The sequence below is a fragment of the Oncorhynchus kisutch genome, linkage group LG12 (genome assembly GCF_002021735.2).
Source record: "Oncorhynchus kisutch isolate 150728-3 linkage group LG12, Okis_V2, whole genome shotgun sequence".
NCBI classification, from domain to species: domain Eukaryota; kingdom Metazoa; phylum Chordata; class Actinopteri; order Salmoniformes; family Salmonidae; genus Oncorhynchus; species Oncorhynchus kisutch.
This window is the reverse complement of record NC_034185.2, coordinates 8,391,775-8,404,768: the sequence shown is the minus strand read 5'-3', so window position 1 is coordinate 8,404,768 and position 12,994 is coordinate 8,391,775. Positions and strand designations below refer to the sequence as shown.

Sequence of the window (12,994 nt, the reverse complement as noted above, 5' to 3'; positions counted from 1 at the left end):
ATAAAGAGAGACCTAAAGACAACAACATAGCAAGGCAGCAACACATGACAACACAACACTACATAAAGAGAGACCTAAAGACAACAACATAGCAAGGCAGCAACACATGACAACACAACACTACATAAAGAGAGACCTAAAGACAACAACATAGCAAGGCAGCAACACATGACAACACAACACTACATAAAGAGAGACCTAAAGACAACAACATAGCATGGCCGCAACACATGACAACACAACACTACATAAAGAGAGACCTAAAGACAACAACATAGCAAGGCCGCAACACATGACAACACAACACTACATAAAGAGAGACCTAAAGACAACAACATAGCATGGCCGCAACACATGACAACACAACACTACATAAAGAGAGACCTAAAGACAACAACATAGCAAGGCAGCAACACATGACAACACAACACTACATAAAGAGAGACCTAAAGACAACAACATAGCAAGGCAGCAACACATGACAACACAACACTACATAAAGAGAGACCTAAAGACAACAACATAGCAAGGCAGCAACACATGACAACACAACACTACATAAAGAGAGACCTAAAGACAACAACATAGCAAGGCAGCAACACATGACAACACAACACTACATAAAGAGAGACCTAAAGACAACAACATAGCAAGGCAGCAACACATGACAACACAACACTACATAAAGAGAGACCTAAAGACAACAACATAGCAAGGCAGCAACACATGACAACACAACACTACATAAAGAGAGACCTAAAGACAACAACATAGCAAGGCAGCAACACATGACAACACAACATGGTAGCAACACAACATGACAACAACATGGTACCAACACAACATGGTAGCAACACAACATGACAACAACATGGTACCAACACAACATGGTAGCAACACAACATGACAACAACATGGTACCAACACAACATGGTAGCAACACAACATGACAACAACATGGTACCAACACAACATGGTAGCAACACAACATGACAACAACATGGTACCAACACAAACATGGTAGCAGCACAAAACTTGGTACAAACATTATTGGGCACAGACAACAGCACAAAGGGCAAGAAGGTAGAGACATCAATACATCACCCAAAGCAGCCACAACTTTCAGTTAGAGTGTCCATGATTGAGTCTTTGAATGAAGAGATTGAGATAAAACTGTCCTGTTTGAGTGTTTGTTGCAGCTCATTCCAGTCGCTAGCTGCAGCGAACTGAAAAGACGAGTGACCCAGGGATGTGTGTGCTTTGGGGACCTTTCACAGAATGTGACTGGCAGAACGGGTGTTGTATGTGGAGGATGAGGGCTGCGGTAGATATCTCAGATAGGGGAGAGTGAGGCGTAACAGGGTTTTATAGATAAGCATCAACCAGCATCAACCAGTGGGCATACAGAGATGACCAGTTTACAGAGGAGTATAGAGTGCAGTGATTTGTCCTATAAGGAGCATTGGTGGCAAATCTGATAGCTGAATGGTAAAGAACATCTAGCCGCTCGAGAACACCCTTACCTGCCGATCTATAAATTATGTCTCCGTAATCTAGCATGGATAGGATGGTCATCTGAATCAGGGTTAGTTTGGCAGCTGTGGTGAAAGAGGAGCGATTACAATAGAGGAAACCAAGTCTAGATTTAACTTTAGCCTGCAGCTTTGATATGTGCTGAGAGAAGGACATTGCACTGTCTAGCCGCACTCCCAAGTACTTGTATGAGGTGACTACCTCAAGCTCTAAACCCCCAAGAGGTAGTAATCACACCTGTGGGGAGAGGGGCATTCTTCTTACTGAACCACATGACCTTTGTTTTGGAGGTGTTCAGAACAAGGTTAAGGGCAGAGAAAGTTTGTTGGACACTAAGAAAGCTTTGTTGTAGAGCATTTAACACAAAATCAGGGGAGGGGCCAGCTGAGTATGAGACTGTGTCATCTGCATATAAATGAATGAGAGAGCTTCCTACTGCCTGAAATATGTTGTTGATGTAAATTGAGAAGAGCGTGGGACATAGGATTGAGCCTTGAGGTACTCCCTTGGTGACAGGCAGTGGCTGAGACAGCAGATTTTCTGACTTTATACACTGTACTCTTTGAGAGAGAGGTAGTTAGCAAACCAGGCCAAAGACCCCTCAGAGACACCAATACTCCTTAGCCGGCCCACAAGAATGGAATGGTCTACTGTATCAAAAGCTTTGGCTTTAAGTCAATAAAAATAGCAGCACAACATCGCTTAGAATCAAGGGCGATGGTGACATCATTGAGGACCTTTAAGGTTGCAGTGACACATCCATAACCTGAGCGGAAACCAGAGAGAATACTATAGACATCAAGAAAGCCAGTCAGTTGATTATTGATTATTAGTTTTTCCAACACTTTTGATAAACAGGACCAAAATAGAAAGAGGTCTATAACAGTTAGGATCAGCTTGATCTCCCCCTTTAAGTAAAGGACACACACACACACACACACTATATAGTGTCCTCCATTCCCTATATAGTGCCCTATACCATTAGTGCCCTACACCATTAGTGCCCTACACCATTAGTGCCCTATACCATTAGTGCCTTATACCATTAGGGCCCTACCCCTTTAGTGCCCTACCCCATTAGTGCCCTACCCCATTAGTGCCCTACCCCATTAGTGCCCTACCCATTAGTGCCCTACCCCATTAGTGCCCTACCCCATTAGTGCCCTAAACCATTAGTGCCCTACCCCATTAGTGCCCTACCCCATTAGTGCCCTACCCCATTAGTGCCCTAAACCATTAGTGCCCTATACCATTAGTGCCCTAAACCATTAGTGCCTTATACCATTAGTGCCCTACCCCATTAGTGCCCTACCCCATTAGTGCCCTACCCCATTAGTGCCCTACCCCATTAGTGCCCTACCCCATTAGTGCCCTACACCATTAGTGCCCTATACCATTAGTGCCCTACACCATTAGTGCCCTATATCATTAGTGCCCTACACCATTAGTGCCCTACCCCATTAGTGCCCTACACCATTAGTGCCCTACACCATTAGTGCCCTATATCATTAGTGCCCTACCCCATTAGTGCCCTACACCATTAGTGCCCTACCCCATTAGTGCCCTATATCATTAGTGCCCTACACCATTAGTGCCCTATACCATTAGTGCCCTACCCCATTAGTGCCCTACACCATTAGTGTACTATTTGATACATATCCCATGACCCAGTCCGTGCAACGGAAGCAGCTTCCGCCCACAACCCTGCTTTTCAATTGACTTTCTATGTATTTCCTTCCTTATTTTTCTCTCTACTCCTGCATCTATACATCTATGCATCTATACATCTATGCATCTATACATCTATACATCTATGCATCTATACATCTATGCATCTATACATCTATACATCTATACATCTATGCATCTATGCATCTATGCATCTGTGCATCTATACATCTATACATCTATATATCTATGCATCTATGCATCTATACATTTATGCATCTATACATTTATGCATCTATACATCTATACATCTATGCATCTATGCATCTATACATCTATGCATCTATACATCTATGCATCTATACATCTATGCATCTATACATCTATGCATCTATACATCTATGCATCTATGCATCTATACATCTATGCATCTATATATCTATGCATCTATGCATCTATACATCTATGCATCTATATATCTATGCATCTATGCATCTATACATCTATGCATCTATACATCTATACATCTATACATCTATGCATCTATACATCTATCCATCTATGCATCTATACATTACTGCATCTATACATCTATACATCTATGCATCTATACATCTATACATCTATACATCTATGCATCTATGCATCTATCCATCTATCCATCTATGCATCTATACATTACTGCATCTATACATCTATACATCTATGCATCTATACATCTATACATCTATACATCTATGCATCTATACATCTATACATCTATCCATCTATACATCTATGCATCTATACATCTATGCATCTATCCATCTATCCATCTATGCATCTATGCATCTATCCATCTGTACATCTGTGCATCTGTACATCTGTACATCTATCCATCTATCCATCTATACATCTATGCATCTATGCATCTATCCATCTGTACATCTATGCATCTATCCATCTATACATCTATGCATCTATGCATCTATCCATCTGTACATCTATGCATCTGTACATCTGTGCATCTGTACATCTGTACATCTATACATCTATGCTTCTACGGCTAACACATGTAGTTGATGGGAAACGGCAGTCTGCTGTTCTGTGGGCGACTTGATGTTCGCTAAATGAAATGCACTTTCAATGCGCTTGACCACAACTTGCTGAGTTTTTGTGTGGCTGTTTTTCCTTCTCCCTCTCTGTGTCTGTGTGTGTGTGTGTGTGTGTGTGTGTGTGTGTGTGTGTGTGTGTGTGTTCGTTCTAGGTTCGGAGAACGCAGACAACACTCTCCTTTATCTACGGAGAGGCAGGTGGTGGGAGAAGGAGGGGCTAGCGGCAAGTCCACACCAAATTGGCCGAGAGTAGAGGAAGGGGGTGGGTCCGACAGAGGTTCTACAGGTGAGATTGACCAATGGGAGAGAGGGATTTGTTAATTAAGGAAGAAAAGACAGGCTGCAATAGTTTCCATACTGTCATACCACTTAGGAGTTCTACATGCTGATGTGGATATTGGATCAGTCGATATCAGTGTTTCTCAACTCCAGTCCTCCAGCTGCCCCCCAACAGCTCTCCCCCCCAACAGCCCCCCCCCCCACCCCACCCCCCCAACAGCTCCCCCCACACACTATGAGGTCTATGTTCATATAGGAGTAGGTGTACCTAGATAGGTCTATGTTCATAGGTGTATCTAGATACACCTACGGTCTGCATCCGTTTATATATGAGTGTGGTTTCCGATCAGTCATCTCAGAGAAATGCCCTTTAAGATGAAATATGTCCGGTACCTTAAATACAAACATTTCTCTACTGCTAACTGCTGTATAAATGTCATTATGACTGTATTGATCTCTGACTGCAGTGTGATCGTCCATCCGTCAGTGTGGTAGTTTGTCTTGTCGTGTTAAAACAGTGTGTGGGAAGAACACAGATGTTAAATAGCCTCTGTCGCATTTAGAGTGGATCTGCTGGTACGTTACATTTAGAGTGGAGCTGCTGGTACGATACATTTAGAGTGGATCTGCTGGTACGATACATTTAGAGTGGATCTGCTGGTACGATACATTTAGCGTGGATCTGCTGGTACGATACATTTAGAGTGGATCTGCTGGTACGATACATTTAGAGTGGATCTGCTGGTATGATACATTTAGAGTGGATCTGCTGGTACGATACATTTAGAGTGGAGCTGCTGGTACGATACATTTAGAGTGGATCTGCTGGTACGATACATTTAGAGTGGAGCTGCTGGTACGATACATTTAGAGTGGATCTGCTGGTACGATACATTTAGAGTGGATCTGCTGGTACGATACATTTAGAGTGGATCTGCTGGTACGATACATTTAGAGTGGATCTGCTGGTACGATACATTTAGAGTGGATCTGCTGGTATGATACATTTAGAGTGGATCTGCTGGTACGATACATTTAGCGTGGGATCTGCTGGTACGATACATTTAGAGTGGATCTGCTGGTACGATACATTTAGAGTGGATCTGCTGGTATGATACATTTAGAGTGGATCTGCTGGTACGATACATTTAGAGTGGAGCTGCTGGTACGATACATTTAGAGTGGATCTGCTGGTACGATACATTTAGAGTGGAGCTGCTGGTACGATACATTTAGAGTGGATCTGCTGGTACGATACATTTAGAGTGGATCTGCTGGTACGATACATTTAGAGTGGATCTGCTGGTATGATACATTTAGAGTGGATCTGCTGGTACGATACATTTAGAGTGGATCTGCTGGTACGATACATTTAGAGTGGATCTGCTGGTACGATACATTTAGAGTGGATCTGCTGGTATGATACATTTAGAGTGGATCTGCTGGTACGATACATTTAGCGTGGATCTGCTGGTACGATACATTTAGAGTGGATCTGCTGGTATGATACATTTAGAGTGGATCTGCTGGTATGATACATTTAGAGTGGATCTGCTGGTATGATACATTTAGCGTGGATCTGCTGGTACGATACATTTAGAGTGGATCTGCTGGTACGATACATTTAGAGTGGATCTGCTGGTACGATACATTTAGAGTGGATCTGCTGGTATGATACATTTAGCGTGGATCTGCTGGTACGATACATTTAGAGTGGATCTGCTGGTATGATACATTTAGCGTGGATCTGCTGGTACGATACATTTAGAGTGGATCTGCTGGTATGATACATTTAGAGTGGATCTGCTGGTACGATACATTTAGAGTGGATCTGCTGGTACGATACATTTAGAGTGGATCTGCTGGTATGATACATTTAGAGTGGATCTGCTGGTACGATACATTTAGAGTGGATCTGCTGGTACGATACATTTAGAGTGGATCTGCTGGTATGATACATTTAGCGTGGATCTGCTGGTACGATACATTTAGAGTGGATCTGCTGGTACGATACATTTAGAGTGGAGCTTCAGCCCAGAACAGAGAGGCAAGTAAAACCTCCCACTCAGACAGAGAGAATCCCCTGCTCTCTACCACATATTATAGAAAGGTGTGGTGTGTGTGTGTGTGTGTGTGTGTGTGTGTACACCTGCAGCGGTCACTGCCAGTAGTACTCTCCCATGGCTCTTTCTGTATGAAACAGCTGTTGGCTTTGATGGCACTGACAGCCCCACTCTTCCTGTCCCCCCCCTCATACCCCCTACCCCCCCCCCTCCCCACACACCCCAACACACACATACACCCCCCCCTCATACACCCCAGCACACACATCCCCCCCCCCAACACACACATACCCCCCTCATACACCCCAACACACACATACCCCCCCCCCCCCACCCACACCATACCCCCCCCCCCCCCCCATACACCCCAACACACACATACCCCCCCCCCCCATACACCCCAACACACACATACCCCCCCCCCTCATACACCCCCAACACACACATACCCCCCCCCCCTCATACACCCCACACACACATACCCCCCCCCCCTCATACACCCCAACACACACTACCCCCCCCTCATACACCCCAACACACACAACCCCCCCCCTCATACACCCCAACACACACATACCCCCCCCCCCCCTCATACACCCCAACACACACATACCCCCCCCCCCTCATACACCCCAACACACACAATACCCCCCCTCATACACCCCAACACACACAATACCCCCCCCTCATACACCCCAACACACACATCCCCCCCCCCTCATACACCCCAACACACACATACCCCCCCCCTCATACACCCCACACACACATACCCCCCCCCCCCATACACCCCAACACACACATACCCCCCCTCATACACCCCAACACACACATACCCCCCCCCCCCCATACACCCCAACACACACACACCACCCCTCATACACCCCAAAACACACACTTTTAAAAGCCACAGGTACTGTTAAAGAACCATTTTGAATGTCTCTTCGGCAAAACAGAACAACCTACAACATATCTACCCCTCTCTGTTCCTTCATATACAGCTAGGGCTGTTGTTATATCCAGCTAGGGCTGTTGTTATAGGTCCTAATGGTCTGGTACTCAGGGATCTATTGTCCCTCCATCAGGCCCTAATGGTCTGGTACTCAGGGATCTATTGTCCCTCCATCAGGCCCTAATGGTCTGGTACTCAGGGATCTATTGTCCCTCCATCAGGCCCTAATGGTCTGGTACTCAGGGATCTATTGTCCCTCCATCAGGTCCTAATGGTCTGGTACTCAGGGATCTATTGTCCCTCCATCAGGTCCTAATGGCCTGGTACTCAGGGATCTATTGTCCCTCCATCAGGTCCTAATGGCCTGGTACTCAGGGCTCTAGTGTCCCTCCATCAGGTCCTAATGGCCTGGTACTCAGGGCTCTAGTGTCCCTCCATCAGGTCCTAATGGTCTGGTACTAATTTTCTGGTACTCAGGGCTCGTTTGTCCCTCCATCAGGTCCTAATGGCCTGGTACTCAGGGCTCTGTTGTCCCTCCATCAGGTCCTAATGGCCTGGTAGTCAGGGCTCTAGTGTCCCTCCATCAGGTCCTAATGGCCTGGTAGTCAGGGCTCTATTGTCTCTACTGTTTTAAAACTCACCTCACTGTGATGATCAAATTGAAGAAAGAAGTTCAACAACAGGTTGAAACCGTGTGGAAAACATGGCCGTTTGGGGATGTTTTCTTCAAAGCCTAACAACACTTTCTAAGGTGATGACTAATTTAAACATCCATATATATGACCCCCCCCCTCTCCCTCCCCCCAAGAAAAACCTGAATTAAAATAAGTATTGCGCCATTATACAATACACGGTCTACCACATATTACGCATGGCAGAAAAACACATCAAACAAAACTTATTTAAGATGTCTTTGCTACATAATTTGTCTAGTCTATACTATAAATTAGAGTGACCGCCTTTCTGTGTGGACGGTATTATCATCCATACGGGATGGACTGGTTACCTTGTGTTTTACGCTCCGAACGATCTATCCCATGGGTCTGGGGGAGAACCTAGAACCTAGAGAACCTAGAACCTAGACTGTATTATCATCCATACGGGATGGACTGGTTACCTTGTGTTTTACGCTCCGAACGATCTATCCCATGGGTCTGGGGGAGAACCTAGAGAACCTAGAACCTAGAGAACCTAGAACATATACTGTATTATCATCCATACTGGATGAACTGGTTACCTTGTGTTTACGCTCCGAACGTTATATCCATGGGTCTGGGGGATAACCTAGAGAACCTAGAACCTAGAACCTAGACTGTATTATCATCCATACTGGATGGACTGGTTACCTTGTGCTTACGCTCCAAACGTTCTATCCATGGTTCTGGGGAGTACCTAGAACCTAGACTGTATTATCATCCATACGGGATGGACTGGTTACCTTGTGCTTACGCTCCAAACGTTCTATCCATGGGTCTGGGGGAGAACCTAGAGAACCTAGAGAACCTAGAGTGCTAGGAGATGCAGTTGGTTGATTGATTGTGCAGAAGGCGGCTTACAGTCAGCCTACAATTATAGTGAGTTTTCATTTTGAATCGCCGAGTAATAGAGCATTGTTTGTTTATATTTTCAGCGTTTAGTAGTCTGGAAAATTACCTTTAGCTACAGAATATATCTCACCACTATGCGTTTCCATTTCCTCCTCTCTCCTTCATTCCTTTCTCGAATGTGCAGAGGGGCTGTCAACAGTTTAATGAAATATGTGTTGTTGTTGTCGGAGAAAAAACATTGTTACTATCGATGTTCCCGAAACAGATTTCACTTGGTTTCCTAAATGAAGCACTAGGTAGCTGCAGGAAGAGAGTTGAAGGGGCCATGCGGTACGGAGTCTGGCGGGGGGGATATCACCTGTCGCGTAGCGAGACCATGCTCCTCAAATAGTGGTTGATGTGAAACAAGTGTCATATTTATTTCTCAGCTGCTCATATTAAGCACATCTCCGTTATAAAAGCGAAGTAGCCTACCCTGCATCATTTGAAAATGGAACCGGCGGGTAATCGGCCTCCGTTCGCTATTCGGGTGCATATGAAGGACATGTGTGTCTCCCCCCCCCCCCCGCCCCATGCCCATTTGATAATGGGCCATTCCAAATTTGACATATTAGTACAGACCAGATTAAATGAAGAATAGTCTGATGGGGTGAAAATATGATCTACTTGATGAGAGAAACGACGTGTGAAACTTGAGAACAAGGAACGGGCAAGTTTTTAAAAAATAAATTATAATTTTGCTACTTTCTCTAATCAATATTCTATAGTCGCATCATACAGTTCATATCTGTTCTGGTTTCTAACACGTTGTTAGGTTTGTAATCATTCACAACTAAAGTTGCCAAATAACTCTAAATCTAACCTATTACGACCTGTTTCAAATGACCACTTTTACACTCAACATGGACACTTCGTATAAGCACTCTCGTTCTTGAATGGGGGGGGGGGGGGGGGGGGGAAATATCCGTACTATTTTATGCATCTGTTATATTATTTTTCCTATCGAGATGTATACGCATGTCATGTCTGCTAAATGAACTAGCCTACAGGCTATGGTGTGGTGCAATAGCCTGATAACACACAGTGGACCGACTCCTATTCTGTTCTGCTTGAAATACATGTTTCTTCATTGCATAATGTTTCTTTACACTTGCCTAAAATAAATACTGCATTTATTGTGGTTTGTGTATTATTACATTGATTTATTATACTGTTTTGTTTAAATGTACACGTTCCAAAAGCTTGCATCAGTGAGTGGAAGCCTAGATATGCTAAACCGTGTTTATGTTCAATAACGGTCAATTACCGTGAGACCAGCAGACTTTTGCGCGATAATCACCGGCTGACAAAATGTCATGACAACCACAGCCCCATATCCACCTTCTTTTGTCCTCTCTCTCCTTTCCTCTCGGTTCAAGGCTTCTCTGTAGGAAAATTAAAAACATAAATTCCTCCCTTTCCTGTCGGGAACAGTTGTGTAACCAACTCTGTGTGTCTTTCTCTTTCTCACACTCTCTTTTCTCTCTCTCTCTTTCTTTCTCTTCTTTCTCCCTCCCTCTCTCTCTCTCCCTCTCTTCCTCCAGCCCTTGTCAAGGAAATCTACCATGACTCATCATCGCCCCATCCTGGTTGTTTCTCTTTTTCCTTCACTTCATCCCTCTGCTTTTCCTTCTCCCTTCCTCTCCTCCTTTCAACTCTGCGCTGGTTGAATCGACCCCGTTCACTCTCACACTCTAAACTAGTTCACTCTCACAGTCTAAACTAGTTCACTCTCACAGTCTAAACTAGTTCACTCTCACAGTCTAAACTAGAGAAAGTACATGCAACCCTAAACCCAGTCCAGTATAACCCAGTCCAGTATAACCCAACCCTAAACCCAGTCCAGTATAACCCAACCCTAAACCCAGTCCAGTATAACCCAACCCTAAACCCAGTCCAGTATAACCCAACCCTAAACCCAGTCCGGTATAACCCAGTCCGGTATATCCCAGTCCGGTATATCCCAGTCCGGTATATCCCAGTCCGGTATATCCCAGTCCGGTGTAACCCAGTCCGGTATAACCCAGTCTGGTATAACCCAGTCCTAAACCCAGTCCGGTATAACCCAACCCTAAACCCAGTCCGGTATAACCCAGTCCGGTATAACCCAGTCCGGTATATCCCAGTCCGGTATATCCCAGTCCGGTATATCCCAGTCCGGTATATCCCAGTCCGGTGTAACCCAGTCCGGTATAACCCAACCCTAAACCCAGTCCGGTATAACCCAACCCTAAACCCAGTCCAGTATAACCCAACCCTAAACCCAGTCCAGTATAACCCAGTCCTAAACCCAGTCCGGTATAACCCAACCCTAAACCCAGTCCGGTATAACCCAACCCTAAACCCAGTCCGGTATAACCCAGTCCGGTATAACCCAGTCCGGTATATCCCAGTCCGGTATATCCCAGTCCGGTATATCCCAGTCCGGTGTAACCCAGTCCGGTATAACCCAACCCTAAACCCAGTCCGGTATAACCCAACCCTAAACCCAGTCCGGTATATCCCAGTCCGGTATATCCCAGTCCGGTATATCCCAGTCCAGTTTAACCCAGTCCAGTTTAACCCAGTCCAGTGTAACCCAGTCCAGTTTAACCCAGTCCCGTGTAACCCAGTCCAGTGTAACCCAGTCCAGTTTAACCCAGTCCAGTGTAACTCAGTCCAGTATAACCCAGTCCAGTATGACCCAACCCTAAACCCAGTCCAGTATAAATCAACCCTAAACCCAGTCCGGTATAACCCAACCCTAAACCCAGTCCGGTATAACCCAACCCTAAACCCAGTCCGGTATAACCCAGTCCGGTATAACCCAACCCTAAACCAGTCCAGTATAACCCAGTCCGGTATAACCCAGTCCGGTATAACCCAGTCCGGTATAACCCAGTCCAGTATAACCCAGTCCAGTATAACCCAACCCTAAACCCAGTCCGGTATAACCCAGTCCGGTATAACCCAGTCCGGTATAACACAACCCTAAACCCAGTCCGGTATAACCCAGTCCAGTATAACCCAACCCTAAACCCAGTCCAGTATAACCCAGTCCGGTATAACCCAACCCTAAACCCAGTCCAGTATAACCCAGTCCAGTATAACCCAACCCTAAACCCAGTCCAGTATAACCCAACCCTAAACCCAGTCCGGTATAACCCAGTCCGGTGTAACCCAGTCCGGTATAACCCAGTCCGGTGTAACCCAGTCCGATGTAACCCAGTCCAGTTTAACCCAGTCCAGTGTAACTCAGTCCAGTATAACCCAACCCTAAACCCAGTCCAGTATAACCCAACCCTAAACCCAGTCCGGTATAACCCAACCCTAAACCCAGTCCGGTATAACCCAACCCTAAACCCAGTCCGGTATAACCCAGTCCGGTATAACCCAACCCTAAACCCAGTCCAGTATAACCCAGTCCGGTATAACCCAGTCCGGTATAACCCAGTCCGGTATAACCCAGTCCAGTATAACCCAGTCCAGTATAACCCAACCCTAAACCCAGTCCGGTATAACCCAGTCCGGTATAACACAACCCTAAACCCAGTCCGGTATAACCCAGTCCAGTATAACCCAACCCTAAACCCAGTCCAGTATAACCCAGTCCGGTATAACCCAACCCTAAACCCAGTCCAGTATAACCCAGTCCAGTATAACCCAACCCTAAACCCAGTCCAGTATAACCCAACCCTAAACCCAGTCCAGTATAACCCAACCCTAAACCCAGTCCAGTATAACCCAACCCTAAACCCAGTCCAGTATAACCCAACCCTAAACCCAGTCCAGTATAACCCAACCCTAAACCCAGTCCGGTATAACCCAGTCCGGTGTAAC

General features: G+C 45.4%; 1 protein-coding gene across 1 annotated transcript in view; it reads left to right on the top strand.

The window, feature by feature from the left end:
* Positions 1 to 12,994, top strand: part of sipa1l1 (signal-induced proliferation-associated 1 like 1) — a 225,962-nt gene that overhangs the window by 182,258 nt on the left and 30,710 nt on the right. Inside the window, exon 17 of the mRNA XM_031837956.1 lies at positions 4,448 to 4,581. Within this exon, the coding sequence (XP_031693816.1) occupies positions 4,448 to 4,581 (134 nt within the window). The remainder of the gene's footprint in view (positions 1 to 4,447; positions 4,582 to 12,994) is intronic.